At 48.3% G+C, this 24,794-nt stretch overlaps 1 protein-coding gene across 1 annotated transcript; it reads left to right on the top strand.

Annotated features, from left to right (window-relative positions):
- The first annotated feature begins 627 nt into the window (after nt 1-627).
- On the top strand, nt 628-19,064 carry LOC123120181 (uncharacterized). The gene is made up of 4 exons (XM_044540176.1): nt 628-705; nt 17,666-17,758; nt 18,168-18,644; nt 18,810-19,064. Exons 1-4 carry the CDS (start codon nt 628-630, stop codon nt 19,062-19,064), a joined length of 903 nt encoding a protein of 300 aa, XP_044396111.1.
- The last annotated feature ends 5,730 nt before the right edge of the window (nt 19,065-24,794 follow it).

Genomic DNA, 24,794 nt, shown 5'->3' with positions numbered 1-24,794 from the left:
ATCTCTGTGGGCTCCCCGTCGTCGTCCTCTACGCTGTCGTCGTGTCGAAGTGGGCGCGAGTGATGGGGGCGGCGTCAACCTCTATGGCACCGGCTTGGCGACGATGAGCTCCCGTGATGCGTCGTCCTCATTGAGCGGTGATGAGTAGGGGTGGCCACCGTGGCATCGACCTCCGTGACACTGACCTCAGTGGCGTCAGCGTCCATATATAGCGCGGGCCTGGTGAAGACGAGCTCCGGCGACGCGTCGTCCTCGTTGAGCTGTGATGAGTGGGGGTGGCTACCGTGGCGTCGACCTCCGTGACACCGACCTCGGTGGCGTCAGCGTCCATAGCGCGGACCTGGTGAAGACGAGCTCCGGCGACGCGTCGTCCTCGTCGAGCGGTGATGAGTGGGGGTGGTACCGTGGCGTCGACCTCCGTGACACCGACCTCGGTGGCGTCAGCGTCCATAGCGCGGGCCTGGTGAAGACGAGCTCCGGCGACACGTCGTCCTCGTCGAGCGGTGATGAGTGGGGGTGGCTACCGTGGCGTCGACCTCCGTGACACCGACCTCGGTGGCGTCAGCGTCCATAGCGCGGGCCTGGTGAAGACGAGCTCCGGCGACGCGTCGTCCTCGTCGAGCAGTGATGAGTGAGGGTGGCTATCGTGGCGTCGACCTCCGTGACACCGACCTCGGTGGCGTCAGCGTCCATAGCACGGGCCTGGTGAGACGAGCTCCGGCGACGCGTCATCCTCGTCGAGCGGTGATGAGTGGGGGTGGCCACCGTGGCGTCGACCTCCGGGGCATTGATACGTCTCCAACGTATCTATAATTTTTGATTGCTCCATGCTATTATATATTCTGTTTTGGATGTTTAATGGGCTTATTTATACACTTTTATATTATTTTTGGGACTAACCTATTAACCCAAGGCCCAGTGCAAATTGCTGTTTTTTGCCTATTTCAGTGTTTCGCAGAAAAGGAATATCAAACGGAATGAAACCTTCGGGAGCGTGATTTTTGAAACAAACGTGATCCAGAGGACTTGGAGTGGACGTCAAGAAACGAACGAGGAGGCCATGAGGCAGGAGGGCGCGCCTACCCCCCTGGGCGCGCCCTGCACCCTCGTGGGCCCCTCGTGGCTCCACTGACCTACTTCTTCCTCCTATATATACCTACGTACCCCGAAACTATCGAGGAGCACCACAAAAACCTAATTCCACCGCCGCAACCTTCTGTACCCCTGATATCCCATCTTGGAGCCTTTTCCGGCGCTCCGCCGAAGGGGGCATCGATCACGGAGGGCTTCTACATCAACACCATAGCTTCTCCGATGATGTGTGAGTAGTTTACCACAGACCTTCGGGTCCATGGTTATTAGATAGATGACTTCTTCTCTCTCTTTGGATCTCAATACAAAGTTCTCCTCAATCTTCTTGAAGATCTATTCGATGTAACTCTTTTTGCGGTGTCTTTGTCGAGATCCGATGAATTGTGGGTTTATGATCAAGATTATCTATGAACAATATTTGAATCTTCTATGAATTCTTTTATGTATGATTGGTTATCTTTGCAAGTCTCTTCGAATTATCAGTTTGGTTTGGCCTACTAGATTGATCTTTCTTGCAATGGGAGAAGTGCTTAGCTTTGGGTTCAATCTTGCGGTGCTCGATCCCAGTGACAGAAAGGGAAATGACACGTATTGTATTGTTGCCATCGAGGATAAAAAGATGGGGTTTATATCATATTGCTTGAGTTTATCCCTCTACATCATGTCATCTTACCTAATGCGTTACTCTGTTCTTATGAACTTAATACTCTAGATGCATGCTGGATAGCGGTCGATGTGTGCAGTAGATGCAGGCAGGAGCCGGTCTACTTTTCTCGGACGTGATGCCTATATACATGATCATGCCTAGATATTCTCATAATTATGCACTTTCCTATCAATTGCTCGACAATAATTTGTTCACCCACTGTAATACTTATGCTATCTTGAGAGAAGCCACTAGTGAAACCTACGGCCCCTGGGTCTATTTTCCATCATATTAATCTCCCGTCAACTAGCTATTTTTTTCACCGTTTATTTTGATTCTTTACTTTTAGTCTTTATCATAAAAATACCAAAAATATTATCTTATCATCTCTATCAGATCTCACTTTTGCAAGTGGCCGTGAAGGGATTGACAACCCCTTTATCGCGTTGGTTGCAAGGTTCTTATTTGTTTGTGTAGGTACGAGGGACTTGCGTGTGGCCTCCTACTGGATTGATACCTTGGTTCTCAGAAACTGAGGGAAATACTTACGCTACTTTGCTGCATCACCCTTTCCTCTTCAAGGGAAAACCAACGCATGCTCAAGAGGTAGCAAGAAGGATTTCTAGCGCCGTTGCCGGGGAGGTGTACACCAAGTCAAGTCAGGATTTGATCTCCCGACAACGAGCCATTTCTGGCGCCGTTGCCGGGGAGTCTACGCACAAGTCAAGACATATCAAGTACCCATCATAAACTCTTATCCCTCACATTACATTATTTGTCATTTGCCTCTCGTTTTCCTGTCCCCCACTTCACCCTTGCCGTTTTATTTACCCTTCTTCTGTTCGTCTTTTCGTTTGTTTTGATGTTTTACTTTGCTCGTTTGCTCGTTTGGTTGGAATAGTTGTTTATTTATTGTTAAACAGAGAACCTAAGATCTATGGATCCTCATCCGCTTGCTAATTTTTTAAGAGATCCAATTATGATGAACCAATTGCTAGTGAGTTTTGTGCACTAGATTGTCTTTATGAAGTTTTGCTTGAAATTCGTGAATCTGAAAATTGTGATGAAATACTTTATGGAGTGATTCACGATGGATCTTTGAATAAAAATTATGATTGCAATGATGATAGTATAAATTTTATTAATGTCAATTGTGCTTATAATATGCAAAACCCTAAGCTTGGGGATGCTAGTTTTGCTATGTCTACTACTTGTTGCAATGATCATGATTGGGGTGATTCTTCATGATCTTGAAAATTTATTTAAGCCCCATGATGAATATGCGATTGATAATAGTGTTTGCAATAATATTGAAAGTGAGTTTGGAAGATTGTCAACTTTAGATCCCACATATTTGGAGAATGTTCAATCTTATGGTATTCTTGATAAAAGTGTGTTTGGAGAGGTCATGACTTTAGTTAATGTTAATCCCACTATTTTGGAAAAGTGTCAAATTTGCATACATGTGGATCGTGTTAAGAATATGTTTTGTGATAGCTATATTGTTGAATTTTTGCTTATGATCCTACATGTAATTATTATGAGAGAGGAAAATATGGTTGTAGAAATTTTCATGTTACTAAATTACCTCTCGTTATGTTGAGATTGCTATTGTTTCTTTCCGCTTCCTTGCATAAGCTAGTTTTTGCTTGCCTTGATAATTAGTTGGCTTATAAAATGCCTATGCATAGGAAGTATGTTAGACTTAGATGTGTTTTTCACGTGTTTTACGATGCTCTTTTTGCGCTTTAATTCTTATCTTTTATGTGAGCATCATTGAAATCTCAATGCCTAGCTAAAAGGGCTTTAAAGAAAAGGGCTTGTTGGGAGGCAACCCAATATTTATCCTTGATATTACTAATAAATAATCCATCTAGCTTCTGTTTAGATGTGGTTTTGTATTTTAATTAGTGTTTGTGCCAAGTAGAACCTTTGGGAAGACTTGGGGAAAGTCTTTGCGATCTTGCTGTAAAAAACAGAAACTTTAGCGCTCACGAGATTAGTTACAACTTTTTACTGGAGAGTGCTATTTAGTTGATTCTTTTTGCAGATGATTAATAGATAAATTCCTCACGTCCAGCAATTTATTTTCGAATTTTACTGGAGATACGGGAACATGTATTTCATTAATCTCATTGGAGAAATAAAATTACAATATCCTATAAAAAAAGGTGCGCTCCGTGGCCTACTAGCACGGCCAAGCTGGCTGTGGCGATTGTGTGATCTCCTGGTTCCCGAGGCCTCGGAAGACTCCCGGTTGATTACTCCCGTGGGTTGCTTCGCGAGATACCTCCGATTGAGCAGTGTGGTCGTCTTCGTCGTCTTCGCTTCGCGTTCTCCATGCATGATGATGCTGATGTTGGAAATATGCCCTAGAGGCAATAATAAATGGTTATTATTATATTTCTTTGTTCATGGTAATTGTCTATTGTTCATGCTATAATTGTATTGTCCGGAAATCGTAATATTGAGACCACGTGTCCCTAGTAAGCCTCTAGTAGACTAGCTCGTTGATCAACAGATAGTCATGGTTTCCTGACTATGGACATTGGATGTCATTGATAACGGGATCACATCATTAGGAGAATGATGTGATGGACAAGACCCAAACCTAAGCATAGCATAAAAGATCGTGTAGTTTCGTTTGCTAGAGCTTTTCCAATGTCAAGTATCTTTTCCTTAGACCATGAGATCGTGCAACTCCCGGATACCGTAGGAGTGCTTTGGGTGTGCCAAACGTCACAACGTAACTGGGTGACTATAAAGGTGCACTACGGGTATCTCCGAAAGTGTCTGTTGGGTTGGCACGGATCGAGACTGGGATTTGTCACTCCGTGTGACGGAGAGGTATCTCTGGGCCCACTCGGTAATGCATCATCATAATGAGCTCAATGTGACTAAGGCGTTAGTCACGGGATCATGCATTGCGGTACGAGTAAAGAGACTTGCCGGTAACGAGATTGAACAAGGTATTGGGATACCGACGATCGAATCTCGGGCAAGTAACATACCGATTGACAAAGGGAATTGCATACGGGATTGATTGAATCCTCGACACCGTGGTTCATCCGATGAGATCATCGTGGAACATGTGGGAGCCAACATGGGTATCCAGATCCCGCTGTTGGTTATTGACCGGAGAGGCGTCTCGGTCATGTCTGCATGTCTCCCGAACCCGTAGGGTCTACACACTTAAGGTTCGGTGACGCTAGGGTTGTAGAGATATGTGTATGCGGAAACCCGAAAGTTGTTCGGAGTCCCGGATGAGATCCCGGACGTCACGAGAGGTTCCGGAATGGTCCGGAGGTGAAGAATTATATATAGGAAATCAAGTTTCGGCCACCGGGAAAGTTTCGGGGGTTACCGGTATTGTACCGGGACCACCGGAAGGGTTCCGGGGGTCCACCGGGTGGGGCCACCTATCCCGGAGGGCCCCATGGGCTGAAGTGGGAAGGGAACCAGCCCCTAGTGGGCTGGGCGCCCCCCCATGGGCCTTTCCCCATGCGCCTAGGGTTGGGAACCCTAGGGGGGCTTCCCACTTGCCTTGGGGGGCAAGGCACCCCCTTCCCCCCTTTGGCCACCGCCCCCCCTTGAGATCCCATCTCCAGGGCTGGCGCCCCCCCAGGTGGCCTATATAAAGGGGGGGAGGGAGGGCAGCAACCTTACACCCTTGGGCGCCTCCCTCCTCCCCTGCTACACCTCTCCGTCTCCCAGAAGCTCGGCGAAGCCCTGCCGAGACCCGCTACATCCACCACCACGCCGTCGTGCTGCTGGATCTCCATCAACCTCTCCTTCCCCCTTGCTGGATCAAGAAGGAGGAGACGTCACTGCACCGTACGTGTGTTGAACGCGGAGGTGCCGTCCGTTCGGCACTCGGTCATCGGTGATTTGGATCACGGCGAGTATGACTCCGTCATCCACGTTCATTGGAACGCTTCCGCTCGCGATCTACAAGGGTATGTAGATGCACTCCTTTCCCTCGTTGCTAGTATACTCCATAGATGCATCTTGGTGAGCGTAGGAAAATTTTAAAATTATGCTACGATTCCCAACAGTGGCATCATGAGCCAGGCCTATGCGTAGTTACTATGCACGAGTAGAACACAAAGCAGTTGTGGGCGTTGAGTTTGCCAATTCTTCTTGCCGCTACTAGTCTTTTCTTGTTTCGGCGGTATTGTAGGATGAAGCGGCCCGGACCGACCTTACACGTACGCTTACGTGAGACAGGTTCCACCGATTGACATGCACTAGTTGCATAAGGTGGCTAGCGGGTGTCTGTCTCTCCTACTTTAGTCGGAACGGATTCGATGAAAAGGGTCCTTATGAAGGGTAAATAGAAATTGGCAAATCACGTTGTGGTCATACGTAGGTAAGAAAACGTTCTTGCTAGAAACCTACAAACCACGTAAAAACTTGCAACAACAATTAGAGGACGTCTAACTTGTTTTTGCAGCAAGTGTTATGTGATGTGATATGGCCAGAAGATGTGATGAATGATATATGTGATGTATGAGATTGATCATATTCTTGTAATAGGAATCACGACTTGCATGTCGATGAGTATGACAATCGGCAGGAGCCATAGGAGTTGTCTTTATTATTTTGCATGACCTGCGTGTCATTGAATAAACGCCATGTAAATTACTTTACTTTGTTGCTAAACGTGTTAGCCATAGAAGTAGAAGTAATCGTTGGCGTGACGACTTCATGAAGACACAATGATGGAGATCATGATGATGGAGATCATGGTGTCATGCCGGTGACGAAGATGATCATGGTGCCCCGAAGATGGAGATCAAAGGAGCATAATGATATTGGCCATATCATGTCACTATTTGATTGCGTGTGATGTTTATCATGTTTTTGCATCTTATTTGCTTAGAACGACGGTAGTAAGTAAGATGATCCCTTATAATAATTTCAAGAAAGTGTTCACCCTAACTGTGCACCATTGCGAAGGTTCGTTGTTTCGAAGCACCACGTGATGATCGGGTGTGATAGATTCTAACGTTCGAATACAACGGGTGTTGACGAGCCTAGCATGTACAGACATGGCCTCGGAACACACGCAATACACTTAGGTTGACTTGACGAGCCTAGCATGTACAGACATGGCCTTGGAACACGGAGGAACGAAAGGTCGAGCATGAGTCGTATAGAAGATACGATCAACATGGAGATGTTCACCGATCTTGACTAGTCCGTCTCACGTGATGATCGGACACGGCCTAGTTAAACTCGGATCATGTTTTACACTTAGATGACTAGAGGCATGTCTATCTGAGTGGGAGTTCATTAAATAATTTGATTAGATGAACTTAATTATCATGAACTTAGTCTAAAATCTTTACACTATGTCTTGTAGATCAAATGGCCAACGTTGTCCTCAATTTCAACGCGTTCCTAGAGAAAACCAAGCTGAAAGATGATGGCAGCAACTATACGGACTGGGTCCAGAACCTGAGGATCATCCTCATAGTAGCCAAGAAAGATTATGTCTTAGAAGCACCGCTAGGTGATGCACCAATCCCAGAGAACCAAGACGTTATGAACGCTTGGCAGCAGCGTGCTGATGATTACTCCCTCGTTCAGTGCGGCATGCTTTACAGCTTAGAACCGGGTCTCCAAAAGCGTTTTGAGAAATATGGAGCATATGAGATGTTCGAGGAGCTGAAACTGGTTTTTCAAGCTCATGCCCGGGTCGAGAGATATGAAGTCTCCGACAAGTTCTTCAGCTGTAAGATGGAGGAGAATAGTTCTGTTAGTGAGCACATACTCAGAATGTCTGGGTTGCACAACCGCTTGACTCAGCTGGGAGTTAATCTCCCGGATGACGCGGTCATTGACAGAATCCTCCAGTCGCTTCCACCAAGCTACAAGAGCTTTGTGATGAACTAAAATATGCAGGGGATGGAAAAGACCATTCCTGAGGTATATTCAATGCTGAAATCAGCGGAAGGGGAGATCAGAAAAGAACATCAAGTGTTGATGGTGAATAAAACCACTAAGTTTAAGAAGGGCAAGGGTAAGAAGAACTTCAAGAAGGACGGCAAGGGAGTTGCCGCGCCCGGTAAGCCAGTTACTGGGAAGAAGTCAAAGAATGGACCCAAGCCCGAGACTGGGTGTTTTTATTGCAAGGGAAGTGGTCACTGGAAGCGGAACTGCCCCAAATACTTAGCAGACAAGAAGAAGGCCGGCAACACCAAAGGTATATGTGATATACATGTAATTGATGTGTACCTTACCAGTACTCGTAGTAGCTCCTGGGTATTTGATACCGGTGCGGTTGCTCATATTTGTAACTCAAAACAGGAACTACGGAATAAACGGAGACTGGCGAAGGACGAGGTGACGATGCGCGTCGGGAATGGTTCCAAGGTCGATGTAATCACCGTCGGCACGCTACCTCTGCATCTACCCACGGGATTAGTTTTAAACCTCAATAATTGTTATTTAGTGCCAGCTTTGAGCATGAACATTGTATCTGGATCTCGTTTAATTCGAGATGGCTACTCATTTAAATCCGAGAATAATGGTTGTTCTATTTATTTGAGAGATATGTTTTATGGTCATGCCCCACTGGTCAATGGTTTATTTTTGATGAATCTCGAACGTGATGTTAGACATATTCATAGTGTGAATACCAAAAGATGTAAAGTTGATAACGATAGTCCCACATAGTTGTGGCACTGCCGCCTTGGTCACATTGGTGTCAAGCGCATGAAGAAGCTCCATGCAGATGGACATTTGGAGTCTCTTGATTACGAATCATTTGACACGTGCGAACCATGCCTCATGGGTAAGATGACCAAGACTCCGTTCTCCGGAACAATGGAGCGAGCAACCAACTTATTGGAAATCATACATACCGATGTGTGCGGTCCAATGAGTGTTAAGGCTCGCGGAGGATATCGTTATGTTCTCACTCTTACTGATGACTTAAGTAGATATGGGTATGTCTACCTAATGAAACACAAGTCTGAAACCTTTGAAAGGTTCAAGGAATTTCAGAGTGAGGTTGAGAATCAACGTGACAGAAAAATAAAATTCTTACGATCAGATCGTGGTGGAGAATATTTACGTCACGAGTTTGGTGCACACTTAAGGAAATGTGGAATAGTTTCACAACTCACGCCGCCTGGAACACCTCAGAGAAATGGTGTGTCCGAACGTCGTAATCGCACTCTATTGGATATGGTGCGATCTATGATGTCTCTTACCGATTTACCGCTTTCATTTTGGGGCTATGCTTTAGAGACTGCCGCATTCACTTTAAATAGGGCTCCGTCGAAATCCGTTGAGATGACACCGTATGAATTATGGTTTGGAAAGAAACCTAAGCTGTCGTTTCTAAAAGTTTGGGGATGCGATGCTTATGTCAAGAAACTTCAACCTGAAAAGCTCGAACCCAAATCGGAGAAATGCGTCTTCATAGGATACCCTAAGGAAACCATTGGGTATACCTTCTGCCTCAGATCCGAAGGCAAGATCTTCGTTGCCAAGAACGGGTCCTTTCTGGAGAAGGAGTTTCTCTCGAAAGAATTGAGTGGGAGGAAAGTGGAACTTGATGACGTGATAGTCACCCCTTCCGTACCGAAAGTAGCGCAGCGCGGGAAGATGTTCCTGTGGTGCCTACACCGACTGGGGAAGAAGTTAATGATGATGATCATGAAGCTTCGGATCAAGTAGCCACTGAACTTCGTAGGTCCACAAGGACACGTTCTGCACCAGAGTGGTATGGCAACCCTGTCCTGGAAATCATGTTGTTAGACAACGGTGAACCTTCGAACTATGAAGAAGTGATGGCGGGCCCGGATTCCGACAAATGGCTTGAAGCCATGAAATCCGAGATAGGATCCATGTATGAAAACGAAGTATGGACTTTGACCGACTTGCCCGATGATCGGCGAGCCATAGAAAACAAATGGACCTTTAAGAAGAAGACGGACGCGGATGGTAATGTGAGCATCTACAAAGCTCGACTTGTCGCTAAGGGTTATCGACAAGTTCAAGGGGTTGACTACGATGAGACTTTCTCACCCGTAGCGAAGCTGAAGTCCGTCCGAATCATGTTAGCAATTGCCGCATACTATGATTATGAGATATGGCAGATGGACGTCAAAACGGCATTCCTTAACGGCTTCCTTAAGGAAGAGTTGTATATGATGCAGCCGGAAGGTTTTGTCGATCCTAAGAATGCTAACAAAGTATGCAAGCTCCAGCGCTCAATCTATGGGCTGGTGCAAGCATCTCGGAGTTGGAACATTCGCTTTGATGAGATGATCAAAGCGTTTGGGTTTACACAGACTTATGGAGAAGCCTGTGTTTACAAGAAAGTGAGTGGGAGCTCTGTAGCATTTCTCATATTATATGTGGATGACATACTATTGATGGGAAATGATATAGAATTCTTGGAAAGTATAAAGGCCTATTTGAATAAGTGTTTTTCAATGAAGGACCTTGGAGAAGCTGCTTATATATTAGGCATCAAGATCTATAGAGATAGATCAAGACGCCTCATTGGTCTTTCACAAAGTACATACCTTGACAAGATATTGAAGAAGTTCAATATGGATCAGTCCAAGAAGGGGTTCTTGCCTGTATTGCAAGGTGTGCAATTGAGCACGGCTCAATGCCCGACCACGGCAGAAGATATAGAAAAGATGAGTGTCATCCCCTATGCCTCGGCCATAGGGTCTATTATGTATGCCATGCTGTGTACCAGACCTGATGTAAACCTTGCCGTAAGTTTGGTAGGAAGGTACCAAAGTAATCCCGGCATGGAACACTGGACAGCGGTCAAGAATATCCTAAAGTACTTGAAAAGGACTAAGGATATGTTTCTCGTTTATGGAGGTGACGAAGAGCTCGTCGTAAAGGGTTACGTCGACGCTAGCTTCGACACAGATCTGGATGACTCGAAGTCACAGACCGGATACGTGTATATTTTGAATGGAGGAGCAGTAAGCTGGTGCAGTTGCAAGCAAAGCGTCGTGGCGGGATCTACATGTGAAGCGGAGTACATGGCAGCCTCGGAGGCAGCACAGGAAGCAGTCTGGATGAAGGAGTTCATTACCGACCTAGGGGTGATTCCCAATGCGTCGGGCCCAATGACTCTCTTCTGTGACAACACTGGAGCTATTGCACTTGCGAAGGAGCCCAGGTTTCACAGGAAGACCAGGCATATCAAGCGTCGCTTCAACTCCATTCGTGAAAGTGTTCAAAATGGAGACATAGATATTTGTAAAGTACATACGGACCTGAATGTAGCAGATCCGTTGACTAAACCTCTCCCTAGAGCAAAACATGATCAACACCAGGACGCAATGGGTCTTCGATTCATCACAATGTAACTAGATTATTGACTCTAGTGCAAGTGGGAGACTGTTGGAAATATGCCCTAGAGGCAATAATAAATGGTTATTATTATATTTCTTTGTTCATGGTAATTGTCTATTGTTCGTGCTATAATTGTATTGTCCGGAAATCGTAATACATGTGTGAATACATAGACCACAACGTGTCCCTAGTAAGCCTCTAGTAGACTAGCTCGTTGATCAACAGATAGTCATGGTTTCCTGACTATGGACATTGGATGTCATTGATAACGGGATCACATCATTAGGAGAATGATGTGATGGACAAGACCCAAACCTAAGCATAGCATAAAAGATCGTGTAGTTTCATTTGCTAGAGCTTTTCCAATGTCAAGTATCTTTTCCTTAGACCATGAGATCGTGCAACTCCCGGATACCGTAGGAGTGCTTTGGGTGTGCCAAACGTCACAACGTAACTGGGTGACTATAAAGGTGCACTACGGGTATCTCCGAAAGTGTCTGTTGGGTTGGCACGGATCGAGACTGGGATTTGTCACTCCGTGTGACGGAGAGGTATCTCTGGGCCCACTCGGTAATGCATCATCATAATGAGCTCAATGTGACTAAGGCGTTAGTCACGGGATCATGCATTGCGGTACGAGTAAAGAGACTTGCCGGTAACGAGATTGAACAAGGTATTGGGATACCGACGATCGAATCTCGGGCAAGTAACATACCGATTGACAAAGGGAATTGCATACGGGATTGATTGAATCCTCGACGCCGTGGTTCATCCGATGAGATCATCGTGGAACATGTGGGAGCCAACATGGGTATCCAGATCCCGCTGTTGGTTATTGACCGGAGAGGCGTCTCGGTCATGTCTGCATGTCTCCCGAACCCATAGGGTCTACACACTTAAGGTTCGGTGACGCTAGGGTTGTAGAGATATGTGTATGCGGAAACCCGAAAGTTGTTCGGAGTCCCGGATGAGATCCCGGACGTCACGAGAGGTTCCGGAATGGTCCGGAGGTGAAGAATTATATATAGGAAATCAAGTTTCGGCCACCGGGAAAGTTTCGGGGGTTACCGGTATTGTACCGGGACCACCGGAAGGGTCCCGGGGGTCCACCGGGTGGGGCCACCTATCCCGGAGGGCCCCATGGGCTGAAGTGGGAAGGGAACCAGCCCCTAGTGGGCTGGGCGCCCCCCATGGGCCTTTCCCCATGCGCCTAGGGTTGGGAACCCTAGGGGGGGGCTTCCCACTTGCCTTGGGGGGCAAGGCACCCCCTTCCCCCCTTTGGCCGCCGCCCCCCCCCCCCTTGAGATCCCATCTCCAGGGCCGGCGCCCCCCCACCCAGGGGGCCTATATAAAGGGGGGGAGGGCAGCAACCTTACACCCTTGGGCGCCTCCCTCCTCCCCTGCCACACCTCTCCGTCTCGCAGAAGCTCGGCGAAGCCCTGCCGAGACCCGCTACATCCACCACCACGCCGTCGTGCTGCTGGATCTCCATCAACCTCTCCTTCCCCCTTGCTGGATCAAGAAGGAGGAGACGTCGCTGCACCGTACGTGTGTTGAACGCGGAGGTGCCGTCCGTTCGGCACTCGGTCATCGGTGATTTGGATCACGGCGAGTACGACTCCGTCATCCACGTTCATTGGAACGCTTCCGCTCGCGATCTACAAGGGTATGTAGATGCACTCCTTTCCCTCGTTGCTAGTATACTTCATAGATGCATCTTGGTGAGCGTAGGAAAATTTTAAAATTATGCTACGATTCCCAACAGCTGATGGGTGTATGGGCTGTTGGAGGAATTGTTGTTGGGGTAGCATGGATCGCGCTCGGCTCGGACTTCTCGACGACCAGTAGCTTCTCGGGGTGTGCAAGGGGCTACGCCTTGCGGGAGAAATTGTCGGTAGAGACCAACGTCGGTGTACGACCGTCGCGTTGCTCATGCCAGCATGGCCTGTGTGGTCGACGCCTCGCCCCGACCTGACGCCGATTCCACGCCAGTCGGCATAGTCAAGGCATCGTCTCACGAGATCGTAGAGGAGCGTTGTTGTTGTTGAAGTTGCGTCGCCCTGCAGCCGCGCCTTGTCCTCGGGCGGCGCCAACTTGCTCGGCTCCGGCCTCCGAATGAGCGTGACGCCGGTAGCAGCGACACGGGGGTAGGAGGCCATCTTCCTCATGGCATCATGGTGTGGGACCCCGGCCTTCACTTCGCGTCCGGGCGCCGAGTGGACGTTGCCGTGCTCACGTGTTCCTCTTCAGAGCTCTACAGTAAGACGGGGTGGACAAGCAGGAGGTGCGGTGTTGTGCGTCTCCATCTTTGGCGACACCGAGCATGACGAAGTAGATCAGTATGCTGACAGGCATCGTCGGTGTCGACTTCGGATGGCATCAACTTCCTTTGACTCCGCCCTTTGATGAGCGTGTCGTGGGTGGCAGCGGCATTATAGCGCGGGGCTCCACCTTCACGAGCGGGACGCGGGCGCTGTTGTAGGGCGTCGTCTTCACGGTGTGGCGTCCTCTTTGGAACTCCGGCGTTCGCCGAGCGTCCGACGTGGCGGAGCGGATGACGCCTGGGCACGCTCTACATCTTCGCCTTTGATGGTGTATGGCGCGGCGAAACGGAAGACGGGCCGATGTCGGTGGAGTTTGTGTATTCGTCTTCAACGACCTCATCCTCGAGCGAGAGCTTCTGTCCATGTAGTTTTTTTTTAATTTCTTTTATATGATTGGTGTGCACGCAATGCTCTCCCACCGGAAGGAATATACGTGCATGGCCCATGCATAGGCACATGCGTGGCCGGTGGCCCGTACATGAGCTTGTTCAGTGTAGCACCGTCGCGCCATGCAACAAAGTCGGCGGCAACGGACACCGTCTTCAGCGCAGCCATCTCGTGGTCACCGGCGGCATAGTGCGAGCATGTGCAGGAGTTAGCGGTGATGGGCCGCGTGATAGTGAACTCCGCGGCACCCGGCGTGACGAAGTGGAAACCAGTGGTGTGATGGAGAGCTCCGTGTCGTCCTCCCTAGCACTGGCTCGGCGACGTCGATAGCGACGGCGTCGTGGCAAGCTCCATGCCTTAGTTCACGGCACCGGCTTCATGAAGGGAGGAAGGTCGTGACACCAAACTCCGGATCTCCGCCTTGAGTAGCGTGTCTCCGGCGCGGCGAAGTGGGCGATGGGCCCAATAGAGCGGAGATGGCGACCTACGCGCCATTGACCTCCGAGGCGTCGGCCTGACGACGTTCACGATGGGCGGTATCTCTGTGGGCTCCCCGTCGTCGTCCTCTACGCTGTCGTCGTGTCGAAGTGGGCGCGAGTGATGGGGGCGGCGTCAACCTCTATGGCACCGGCTTGGCGACGATGAGCTCCCGTGATGCGTCGTCCTCATTGAGCGGTGATGAGTAGGGGTGGCCACCGTGGCATCGACCTCCGTGACACCGACCTCGGTGGCGTCAGCGTCCATATATAGCGCGGGCCTGGTGAAGACGAGCTCCGGCGACGCGTCGTCCTCGTTGAGCTGTGATGAGTGGGGGTGGCTACCGTGGCGTCGACCTCCGTGACACCGACCTCGGTGGCGTCAGCGTCCATAGCGCGGACCTGGTGAAGACGAGCTCCGGCGACGCGTCGTCCTCGTCGAGCGGTGATGAGTGGGGGTGGCTACCGTGGCGTCGACCTCCATGACACCGACCTCGGTGGCGTCAGCGTCCATAGTGCGGGCCTGGTGAAGACGAGCTCCGGCGACGCGTCGTCCTCGTCGAGCGGTGATGAGTAGGGGTGGCCACCGTGGCGTCGACCTCTGGGGCGTCGACCTGGCGACCTCGACGGTGGGCGGCGTCATGGCGTGCTCCGTGTCGTCATCTTGGTCGAACCGTCGTGACGAGGTGGACAGCAGGTGGTGATGGCGACCTCCTCGTCGTTCGTTGTGACGCTCGCTTGGTGAAGACCATCCCCGGCAACGTTGACTTCATCTTCCGGTACGGCGGCTCCATCTCCGGCGGCGGTCCGATCATGCGAACGTTGCCTTCGGCAACGCTCCCGACTTATGTGCGTGCATGCTATATGCCAAGAAAAAACTAATTAAGAGATTTGTTAGATCAAAGTTTTACCCTTCGGGAAGGTGAGCTTCGCGTCCATGTTGAAGTTGTCGAGCGAGCTCCCTGTACGCCGTCCTCCTTTCTCTGTGTACACCGGCGTAGATGCCTGCGTCCTTCGTCCGGCCGGCGATCCGGCTCTGCGTGAGAGAGAGCTCTCTAGCTTTCTGCCTGCGTGCGTCTCTTGCGACTATACCTGAGTCTCGTGTGTGGATAGATGATGGATGTGATGCGGTGGATGGATGGGTGCTGGAGGTGTTATGCGATGGATGAGTGCTGGAGGTGTTATGCGATGGATGAGTGCTGGAGGTGGTGTGCGTGCGTCAGTTGCCTCTCCCCTTTCAAAATCGGATTTGCTAAAACTCATTCGAATGAGAAACAAATTGGTCTCATTCAGTTTTCTGACCGTCCGATCCACCCGCGCCACGATTCGTGCTTTGTCCTGTGGGGCGAGTTTTTTGTTTGTCGGGCCGGGAGCAACACGGGGGAGCGAGTTGTTTGTTTCGGGCTGGGCCGCCCCGTTTTTTGTTTGTGTTTGGGCCATGCTTTTAGAATGCGAACGGTCTAACCCTTTCCCATCGACTTGCAGCTGTTGTCACTCTCCTCGCGTCTCTTCCCCTTTCCCATCGGCTGCCTTCTTCCCCAGCAACGGCACTCTCACATCTGATTTCAGTGTAAGCGTGGAACGGCTTGGTGGCTTCTAGCGAGAGAGATGGCAGGGGAGGCCGGCGATGTGAGTGTTCGTCTTCTCTTCTTGTTCTTTTTTTTAGATTTGTTTTTTGCATTCTAGGGTTTGTTCCTCTGTTTTTGTTTTGAGGTAGTTCATCATTATCCTGATGGTGGTTGGGGGGGGGGGTGGTGTTTTATATGAGCGACCTACGTTAGGGCATGTTCGGTTAATCCCCACCGCAAGGGGATTGGAGAGGAATGGATGGATTTGAGGTGGATTTTGAGTTGTTGGGGATTTAATCCCTTTTCCAATCCCCTTCAAAACCCTTTTGAAATGCTATGAAACCGAGCAAGGCATTAAGAGGAATGTTGTTGAGTGTGGAATGCACACGTTTTTTTAGAGTGAAATAAAATGTTTTTTGATTGTGGCCATAGGTTCAGATCCTCTTGTTTGTTGTACTGTATGTAGCAGATAGCATCCATATTGCAGACTAGAGTTTTCTGTTTGTTCGTTTTGTTTTGTATTTCTGAATGTATCAGCTAGCATTTCAGCTTTTGTAATTTAGAGTATGTACATTCATAGCACGCACGTACGTACGGGGGAGTGTCGTACGTGCTGTCTGTCCTTGTTGTTGGCTTCACCGTGCCGCCGTGCCGTGAATCTTTCTTCTTCATTGATCTGCATCTAGCGGCTATGACTTTTCAAGTGTGCCCGCCTTGCTGGAAGTCTGCACCCTTAACTGTCAGCCACGCATTGCACGAGCGTATGTGCCGGTGCGTGCCGGTATGTGCCGGTGCGTACCGAGTTGAGTGCCACCTTCCTCTGCGATCCAGGCCAGGTGTGCCCTCCCATCACCCGCGCTTACTGAACCCAATGATATGAAACTAACCTTGCTATCCAGCCCGGTCACTTGGGTGGAGCTGGTGCACTATCCAGACCATGAGCCTTTGAAGATATCCAAGACCGGCTCCTCTCCAGCTGCCGACATTGAGTGCAAGTTCCTGCTGACATTGAGTTGTTTGTTTTGTTTTTTTTTCTGAATGTATCAGCTAGCATTTTCAGTTTTTCTAATTTAGAGTCTGTACATTCATGTACTTCTAGCTCATTTATATAGGGCAGCACTTCTAGGACCCAGTTTGTCATCTTCAGTTCCAGTCTGTGTTATCATTCATTTTCTTAGAATCGCGAATATAATTCTTCCATTTGAGATCATGGAAGTTATTTTTTTGCAGTGGGGATACTGAGATATTATATGTGTGCTTGTGGAGTTCATTCAGCAGAACTTCTGTTTGTTTGTTTTTTTGTCCTAGTATACGGTTGTTTTTTTGTTCTGTAACTACGACGCCTACCGCTTTCTCTTGAATATGATTTCACACATCGCTGTGATTCTTTATTCTTCTTTTTGGGCTTTTTTGCCTGAAGTTAGAACCATGCATCTGCGGCTGTTCTTTTTCCATCTTTCTGTTTAATCTTGATAAGTACTCTAGAATCTTATTCACACATCGTCTGGAATTTTGTGGGGCATCGGCTTGAGTCTGTATAATATCCACAGTTTAGTAAGCTGGACTTTTATGTTTATTGTTCCTGTCTGACAACGCCTTTTTTACCCGGTGTCTGATTTGTGCTGGAGCAGGCCCTTTTTTTTGTTTAGCCTCCTCATGCATGTATTTCTGGAAGCTTAGTTCGGTGATGCCCAGAGCAAGAGGGAATGTCTCAATTTTTCTCATGACCAAGTTTTTTTGCATTAATAAGTGCAGATACCAAGTGTAATTATAGAGCTTTTGCAAATTTGCTTGACTAAAAGAATACTTGTCTTTTTCTTTTTCTCTTCTCAGGTTTTGTCTTGTGAGCTATGTGGGAACTTTTGCCATGGTAGTGCTGACAACAACTTCAAGATCGACATTCGTGATGAGTTCCTGTCTAAAGCGGTAATTGGGCTGAATTTTTTTCCATGTGCAATTTTTTTTTCTTTTTGCTTCATATCAGCTTTTTCTTTAATAAGTATGTCAATTTTGTATCGCTGTTTAGAATGTCATCGTCGGTGATGACATGGGACTGGGGAAGACCATGCAACTAGGGTTTCTAGCTAACTCATTGGTTATACTGTCAGATCATTGATTTGTTTGTTCTTTCAGAATAGTTTGGTTGATTACGTCATTACTAGTTCTGTAATATCATAGTTTTTTAACGATTGTTATCCTGATTGTACAAGTTACGGTCAGAATGCTTTGCGTATTTTGCCATGGATGGTCGCGCTCTTTGTATTCAATGATGTCTTTTTTATTTTATGTACAGTTTCCTAATTATATTTTTCTTTTGTTTTTACATTTTTTGTAGACTGTCCCATGCAATGCAAGAGTCTACGTCAATGGTGTTACCGGGGACTACATGCGTTTTGAAGCCCATGGACGCAAGTACTCTGTCGACATTGTGAAGGGGGCACACAGGACCAGGATCAAGGGGAGTGGCTGGAAGAAATTCACTTCTGACTTTTCTCTTCAGAAGGGTGCTGTGGTCATTTTTGACTTGGACAGGCGTCCCCGCCAGGCATATGTTGTCGCTCAAAGTGTTGACTTGCACACAGTTGAAGGAAGCTCTTCAGACGGGGATGCTGATGAAGAGATGGTAGATGGAGGCATCTCAGATGTGGATGAAGACGGTGGCAACATAAAGATCGAGTATACAAGGGGTCTAACTCTGAATGATGCACAACAGGACATTCTCAATGAACTGGTGCTCAGCTTCAAGTCCAAGTTTTTAGGAGTGTCTTTTGTACACTGTCTTACTACAACTGACACTCAAGTTGGACAAATGGTATGTTTTGTTGTTTCTTTTTTATTAAATTTTTGCTTTTTGTGTTTACTTTATTTTGTTTATATGCATTCATTATTTTCTTAAATGCATGCAGTTTTTGTTGCGTTTGCTTCAAGCTTTTTTATTTTCATGTTTTTTGTTTTCTGTTCTTTGTTGTCGATACAGAAAGTGCCAGCGAGGGTTGCTACAAGCTTGAACATCCCTAAAAAAGGGTTGGCTTGTGTTCGTCTAAGCAGTGGGGAGGCAAAGACTCGTGTTGAATACAGCACGTCTACTGATGGACGTATAGCTTTCAACAAAAAGCAGTGGAGGCGTTTCCTTTCAAAGACTACCCTGGAAATCAATGACTGCATCTTCATGTTCTTCAAGGCCAGCAACAAGTCTTGCATGAATGTTACTGTTGTCATCAGCAAGCTTTAAGTTTCACTTTCTTTTTCGAGAAGCTATGTTCCTAGTTATGTAGTATGCTGATGCAAAACATCGCTGCGGTCTTTTGTTTATGCGGTTGACAAGAACCAAGTAACCCCCCCGGCTCGTCGTTTGCGATGTTTTATTATCTATGTGTGTTTCAAAACTATGTGGAATATGTGTTTCTCGTAATGATAAGTGATGTTATATATTTTTCATCAGTATGTTTCTTTAGGAGTAAAGGCGTTTATGTTTTTTTAATGTTTTCTTGTTATGATTTGTAACGATAAACACCCTTTGCCTGTCTGCACTATACATGCAATTTTGTTTGCCCGGTTCCTTTTTAGTAACAAAAATATTGTTTTCTCATAGATGCCTTATTTTTTGCAAGTAGTCATCTTTGAAAATCGTAGGTCTAAGAGAGTGCGGTCAAGGTCGTAGTTGAAAGTCTACCGTCTACTCACAATTTAGGGAGAGGGAGGGTGGGCGACTATGTGTTTTTTGTATGAGCTTGTTCTTTGAAGATTGTTCTTGAACATACCGAGTTTGCAACTCAAGCCATCAACTAGCAGAGTGCGTGTCTTGTTGAAGGTCCCCAGTTGTATGCGATCCATCAACTCACAACAAGGGGGAGTGTGTGTTGTTGATGGTCCCCAGTTGCAAGCCCACCATCAAATAGGAACTAGGAGGGGGATGGGGGAGTGTTTGTGTTTTCTCGAGGGGCCCCATTTTTTTGCTTGTTGATAATTGAGGCGCAACTAGGTGTGTGCGTCTGTGTCTTGTTGGTCTCCCCATTTGCAAGTTACTCATCGACTCGTAACTAGGGGTGTGTGTGTGTGTGTGTGTGTGTGTGTTTTATCGATGGCCCCCAGTTGCAAGTTGACATCGACTCGCAACTAGGGTGTGTGTGTGTGTGTGTCTGTGTTTTGTCGTGGATCCCTAGTTGCAAGTCAATAATCGACCCCCAGCTGCATCTAGAAGTGTGTGCGTGTGTTTGTGTTTTTTCAAGGGCCCCCAGCTGCATCTCAACCACCGACTTTGTAACTAGGGTGTGTGTGTGCGTGTGTCGAGGACCCCTAGTTGCAAGTTATCCATCGACTCGCAACTAGGGTGTGTGTGTGTCTTTGTGTGTTTTATTCGTGGCCCCCAAGTGTAACTGGGGCACCCAGTTGCATCTCAACCACCGACTTGTAACTAGGGGGCGTGTACGTGTGTTGAGGACCCCTAGTTGCAAGTTGCCCATCGACTCATAACTAGGGTGTGTGTGTGGGTGGGTCCCCAGTTGTAGTTTACCCAATTGAATGTTGATAATCAACTTTGCAACCACAGGTTTGTGTGTGTGTGTCCCTAGTTGCAAGTTACCCATCGACTCGCAACTAGGTTGTGTGTGTGTGTGTGTTTTATTCGTGGCGTCCAATTGCAAGTTGACATCGACTCGTAACTAGGGTGTGTGTGTGTGTGTGTGTTTGTATGCGTGTGTTTTGTCGTGGGTCCCGAGTTGCATGTCAATAACCGACTCGCAACTAGAAGTGCGTGTGTGTGTGTATTTTTGTCAAGGGGCCCCCAGTTGCATCTCAACCACCGACTTGTAACTAGGGGGGTGTGTGTTTGCTGAGGACCCCCAGTTGCAAGTTGACCATCGACTTGCAACTATGGAGGGTGTGTGTGTCTTTTTGTAAGGGTCCCCAGTTGCATGTCAAGCATCGACTCGCAACTAGGGTGTGTGTGTGTGTTTGTTGAGGACCCCCAGTTGCAAGTTCCCATCGACTCGCAACTAGGGCGAAGGGTGTGGTGTGTCTTTTTGTTGAGGGTCACCAGTCGCATGTTGACCATCAAACTCGCAACTAGGGGGTGTGTGTGTCTTTTTGTTGAGGTCACTAGTTGCATGTCAAGCATTGACTCGCAACTAGGGGTGTGTGTGTTTTGTTGAGGACCCCAGTTGCAAGTTGCCCATCGACTCGCAACTAGGGAAGGGTGTGTGTGTGTCTTTTTGTTGAGGGTCCAGTCGCATGTTGACCATCAAACTCGCAACTAGGGGTGTGTGTGTTTTGTTGAGGACCCCAGTTGCAAGTTGCCCATCGACTCGCAACTAGGGGTGTGTGTGTGTCTTTTTGTTGAGGGTCACCAGTTGCATGTCAAGCATTCACTCGCAACTAGGGGTGTGTGTGTGTCTTTTTGTTGAGGACCCCCAGTTGCAAGTCGCCCATCGACTCGCAACTAGGGGGTGTGTGTGTGTTTTGTTGAGGACCCCCAGTTGCAAGTTGCCCATCAACTCGCAACTAGGGGTGTGTGTGTGTCTTTTTGTTGAGGGTCTCCAGTTGCAAGTTCGCCATTGACTCGCAACTAGGGGGTGTGTGTGTTTTGTTGAGGACCCCCAGTTGCAAGTTGCCCATCGACTCGCAATTAGGGAGGGTGTGTGTTTGCTGAGGACCCCCAGTTGCAAGTTGACCATCGACTTGCAACTATGGAGTGTGTGTGTGTCTTTTTGTTAAGGGTCCCCAGTTCCATGTCAAGCATCGACTCGCAACTAGGGGTGTGTGTGTGTTTTGTTGAGGACCCCTAGTTGCCAGTTGCCCATCGACTCGCAACTAGGGGGAAGGGTGTGTGTGTGTCTTTTTGTTGAGGGTTCCCAGTCGCATGTTGACCATCAAACTCGCAACTAGGGAGGGTGTGTGTTTGTTGAGGACCCCTAGTTGCAAGTTGCCCATCGACTCGCAAGTAGGGGGTGTGTGTGTGTCTTTTTGTTGAGGGTCTCCAGTTGCATGTCAAGCATCGACTCGCAACTAGGGGTGTGTGTGTGTTTTGTTGAGGACCCCCAGTTGCAAGTTGCCCATCGACTCGCAACTAGGGGGAAGGTGTGTGTGTCTTTTTGTTGAGGGTCACCAGTCGCATTTTGACCATCAAACTCGCAACTAGGGAGGGTGTGTGTTTGTTGAGGACCCCTAGTTGCAAGTTGCCCATCGACTCGCAAGTAGGGGGTGTGTGTGTGTCTTTTTGTTGAGGGTCTCCAGTTGCATGTCAAGCATCGACTCGCAACTAGGGGGCCCTTAGTTGTAAGTTGCCCATCGACTCGCAACTAGGGTTGTGTGTGCCTTTTTCGAGGGTCCCAAGTTGCAAGTTGCTCATCGACTCGCAACTTAGGGGGTGTGTGTGTTTTTATTCGTGGACCGAGTTTGCAAATTGCAAGTTGACCATCGACTCGCAACTAGGGAGGGTGTGTGTGTGTCTTTTTGTTAAGGGTCCCCAGTCGCATGTTGACCATCAAACTCGCAACTAGGGAGGGTGTGTGTTTGTTGAGGACCCCCAGTCGCATGTTGACCATCGACTCGCAACTAGGGGAGGGTGTGTGTGTGTGTTTTTTGTTGAGGTCTCCAGTTGCATGTCAAGCATCGACTCGCAACTAGGGGGCCCTTAGTTGTAAGTTGCCCATCGACTCGCAACTAGGGTTGTGTGTGCCTTTTTGTCGAGGGTCCCAAGTTGCAAGTTGCTCATCGACTCGCAACTTAGGTGGTGTGTGTGTTTTTTATTCGTGGACCCAGTTTGCAAATTGCAAGTTGACCATCGACTCGCAACTAGGGAGGGTGTGTGTGTGTCTTTTTGTTAAGGGTCCCCAGTCGCATGTTGACCATCAAACTCGCAACTAGGGGAGGGTGTGTGTTTGTTGAGGACCCCCAGTCGCATGTTGACCATCGACTCGCAACTAGGGGGGTGTGTGTTTGCTGAGGACCCCCAGTTGCAAGTTGCCCATCGACTCGCAACTAGGGGGAGGGTGTGTGTGTGTGTTTTTTTGTTGAGGGTCACCAGTTGCATGTCAAGCATCGACTCGCAACTAGGGGGGCCCTTAGTTGCAAGTTGCCCATTGACTCGCAACTAGGGTTGTGTGTGCCTTTTTTGTCGAGGGTCCCAAGTTGCAAGTTGCTCATCGACTCGCAACTTAGGGGGTGTGTGTGTTTTTTATTCGTGGACCCAGTTTGCAAATTGCAAGTTGACCATCGACTCGCAACTAGGGGGGGTGTGTGTGTGTCGTTTTGTTAAGGGTCCCCAGTCGCATGTTGACCATCAAACTCGCAACTAGGGGGAGGGTGTGTGTTTGTTGAGGACCCCCAGTTGCAAGTTGACCATCGACTCGCAACTAGGGGGGTGTGTGTTTGCTGAGGACCCCCAGTTGCAAGTTGCCCATCGACTCGCAACTAGGGGGGAGGGTGTGTGTGTGTGTTTTTTTTGTTGAGGGTCACCAGTTGCATGTCAAGCATCGACTCGCAACTAGGGGGGCCCTTAGTTGCAAGTTGCCCATCGACTCGCAACTAGGGTTGTGTGTGCCTTTTTTGTCGAGGGTCCCAAGTTGCAAGTTGCTCATCGACTCGCAACTTAGGGGGTGTGTGTGTTTTTTATTCGTGGACCCAGTTTGCAAATTGCAAGTTGACCATCGACTCGCAACTAGGGGGGTGTGTGTGTGTCTTTTTGTTAAGGGTCCCCAGTCGCATGTTGACCATCAAACTCGCAACTAGGGGGAGGGTGTGTGTTTGTTGAGGACCCCCAGTTGCAAGTTGACCATCGACTCGCAACTAGGGGGTGTGTGTTTGCTGAGGACCCCCAGTTGCAAGTTGCCCATCGACTCGCAACTAGGGGGGAGGGTGTGTGTGTGTGTGTTTTTTTTTGTTGAGGGTCACCAGTTGCATGTCAAGCATCGACTCGCAACTAGGGGGCCCTTAGTTGCAAGTTGCCCATCGACTCGCAACTAGGGTTGTGTGTGCCTTTTTGTCGAGGGTCCCAAGTTGCAAGTTGCTCATCGACTCGCAACTTAGGGGGGTGTGTGTGTTTTTTATTCGTGGACCCAGTTTGCAAATTGCAAGTTGACCATCGACTCGCAACTAGGGGGTGTGTGTGTGTCTTTTTGTTAAGGGTCCCCAGTCGCATGTTGACCATCAAACTCGCAACTAGGGGGAGGGTGTGTGTTTGTTGAGGACCCCCAGTTGCAAGTTGACCATCGACTCGCAACTAGGGGGTGTGTGTTTGCTGAGGACCCCCAGTTGCAAGTTGCCCATCGACTCGCAACTAGGGGGGAGGGTGTGTGTGTGTGTGTTTTTTTGTTGAGGGTCACCAGTTGCATGTCAAGCATCGACTCGCAACTAGGGGGCCCCTTAGTTGCAAGTTGCCCATCGACTCGCAACTAGGGTTGTGTGTGCCTTTTTGTCGAGGGTCCCAAGTTGCAAGTTGCTCATCGACTCGCAACTTAGGGGGTGTGTGTTTTTTATTCGTGGACCCAGTTTGCAAATTGCAAGTTGACCATCGACTCGCAACTAGGGGGGTGCCGCGTATTTATGTGTTTGTTAAGGTCCATAGTTTTTGCGAGACTACCATCGAGCCACAACCAAGGACGAGGCGGAGAAGTTGCTTGCCGAGGATCGACTTGCAACTAGGGGGAGGGGGAGGGGGAGGGGAAAAATTGTTTTCTGTACGAATTCTTTTTTTTTTTTTGCAAGTCAACCACTGAAAATCGCAATTTGAGAGGTGCCGGTGTGTGTGTTTGTTGAGGAACGTTTTTCAACCAGTTCCAAGTTGATGCTCGACTCACATTCTTTTTTTACAACTATTTTTTTTTGATAGATTTTTTTCCTTTTTTTAATGGAACAAAACAAATGATTTTTTACTTTGTAAACAAATATTTTTTTGTATCATTTTTTTTTCTTGCATGGTATGATCTCGTGTATGTTTTTACACACAACAACCTCTTGTGTAGGA

This window comes from Triticum aestivum, chromosome 5D, assembly GCF_018294505.1.
Source record: "Triticum aestivum cultivar Chinese Spring chromosome 5D, IWGSC CS RefSeq v2.1, whole genome shotgun sequence".
Taxonomy (NCBI): Eukaryota; Viridiplantae; Streptophyta; class Magnoliopsida; order Poales; family Poaceae; genus Triticum; species Triticum aestivum.
The sequence above is the reverse complement of the archived record's forward strand: the minus strand, read 5'-3'. Positions and strand labels throughout refer to the sequence as shown.

What these genes read in the sequence shown, in the direction of transcription:
- LOC123120181 (XM_044540176.1), top strand. Translation starts at nt 628, where the DNA reads ATGAGTGAGGGTGGCTATCGTGGCGTCGACCTCCGTGACACCGACCTC. An exon ending in ATGAGTTCCTGTCTAAAGCG is followed by an intron (nt 17,759 to 18,167) that starts GTAATTGGGCTG and finishes CATTTTTTGTAG; the next exon opens with ACTGTCCCATGCAATGCAAG. An exon ending in ACACTCAAGTTGGACAAATG is followed by an intron (nt 18,645 to 18,809) that starts GTATGTTTTGTT and finishes TTGTCGATACAG; the next exon opens with AAAGTGCCAGCGAGGGTTGC.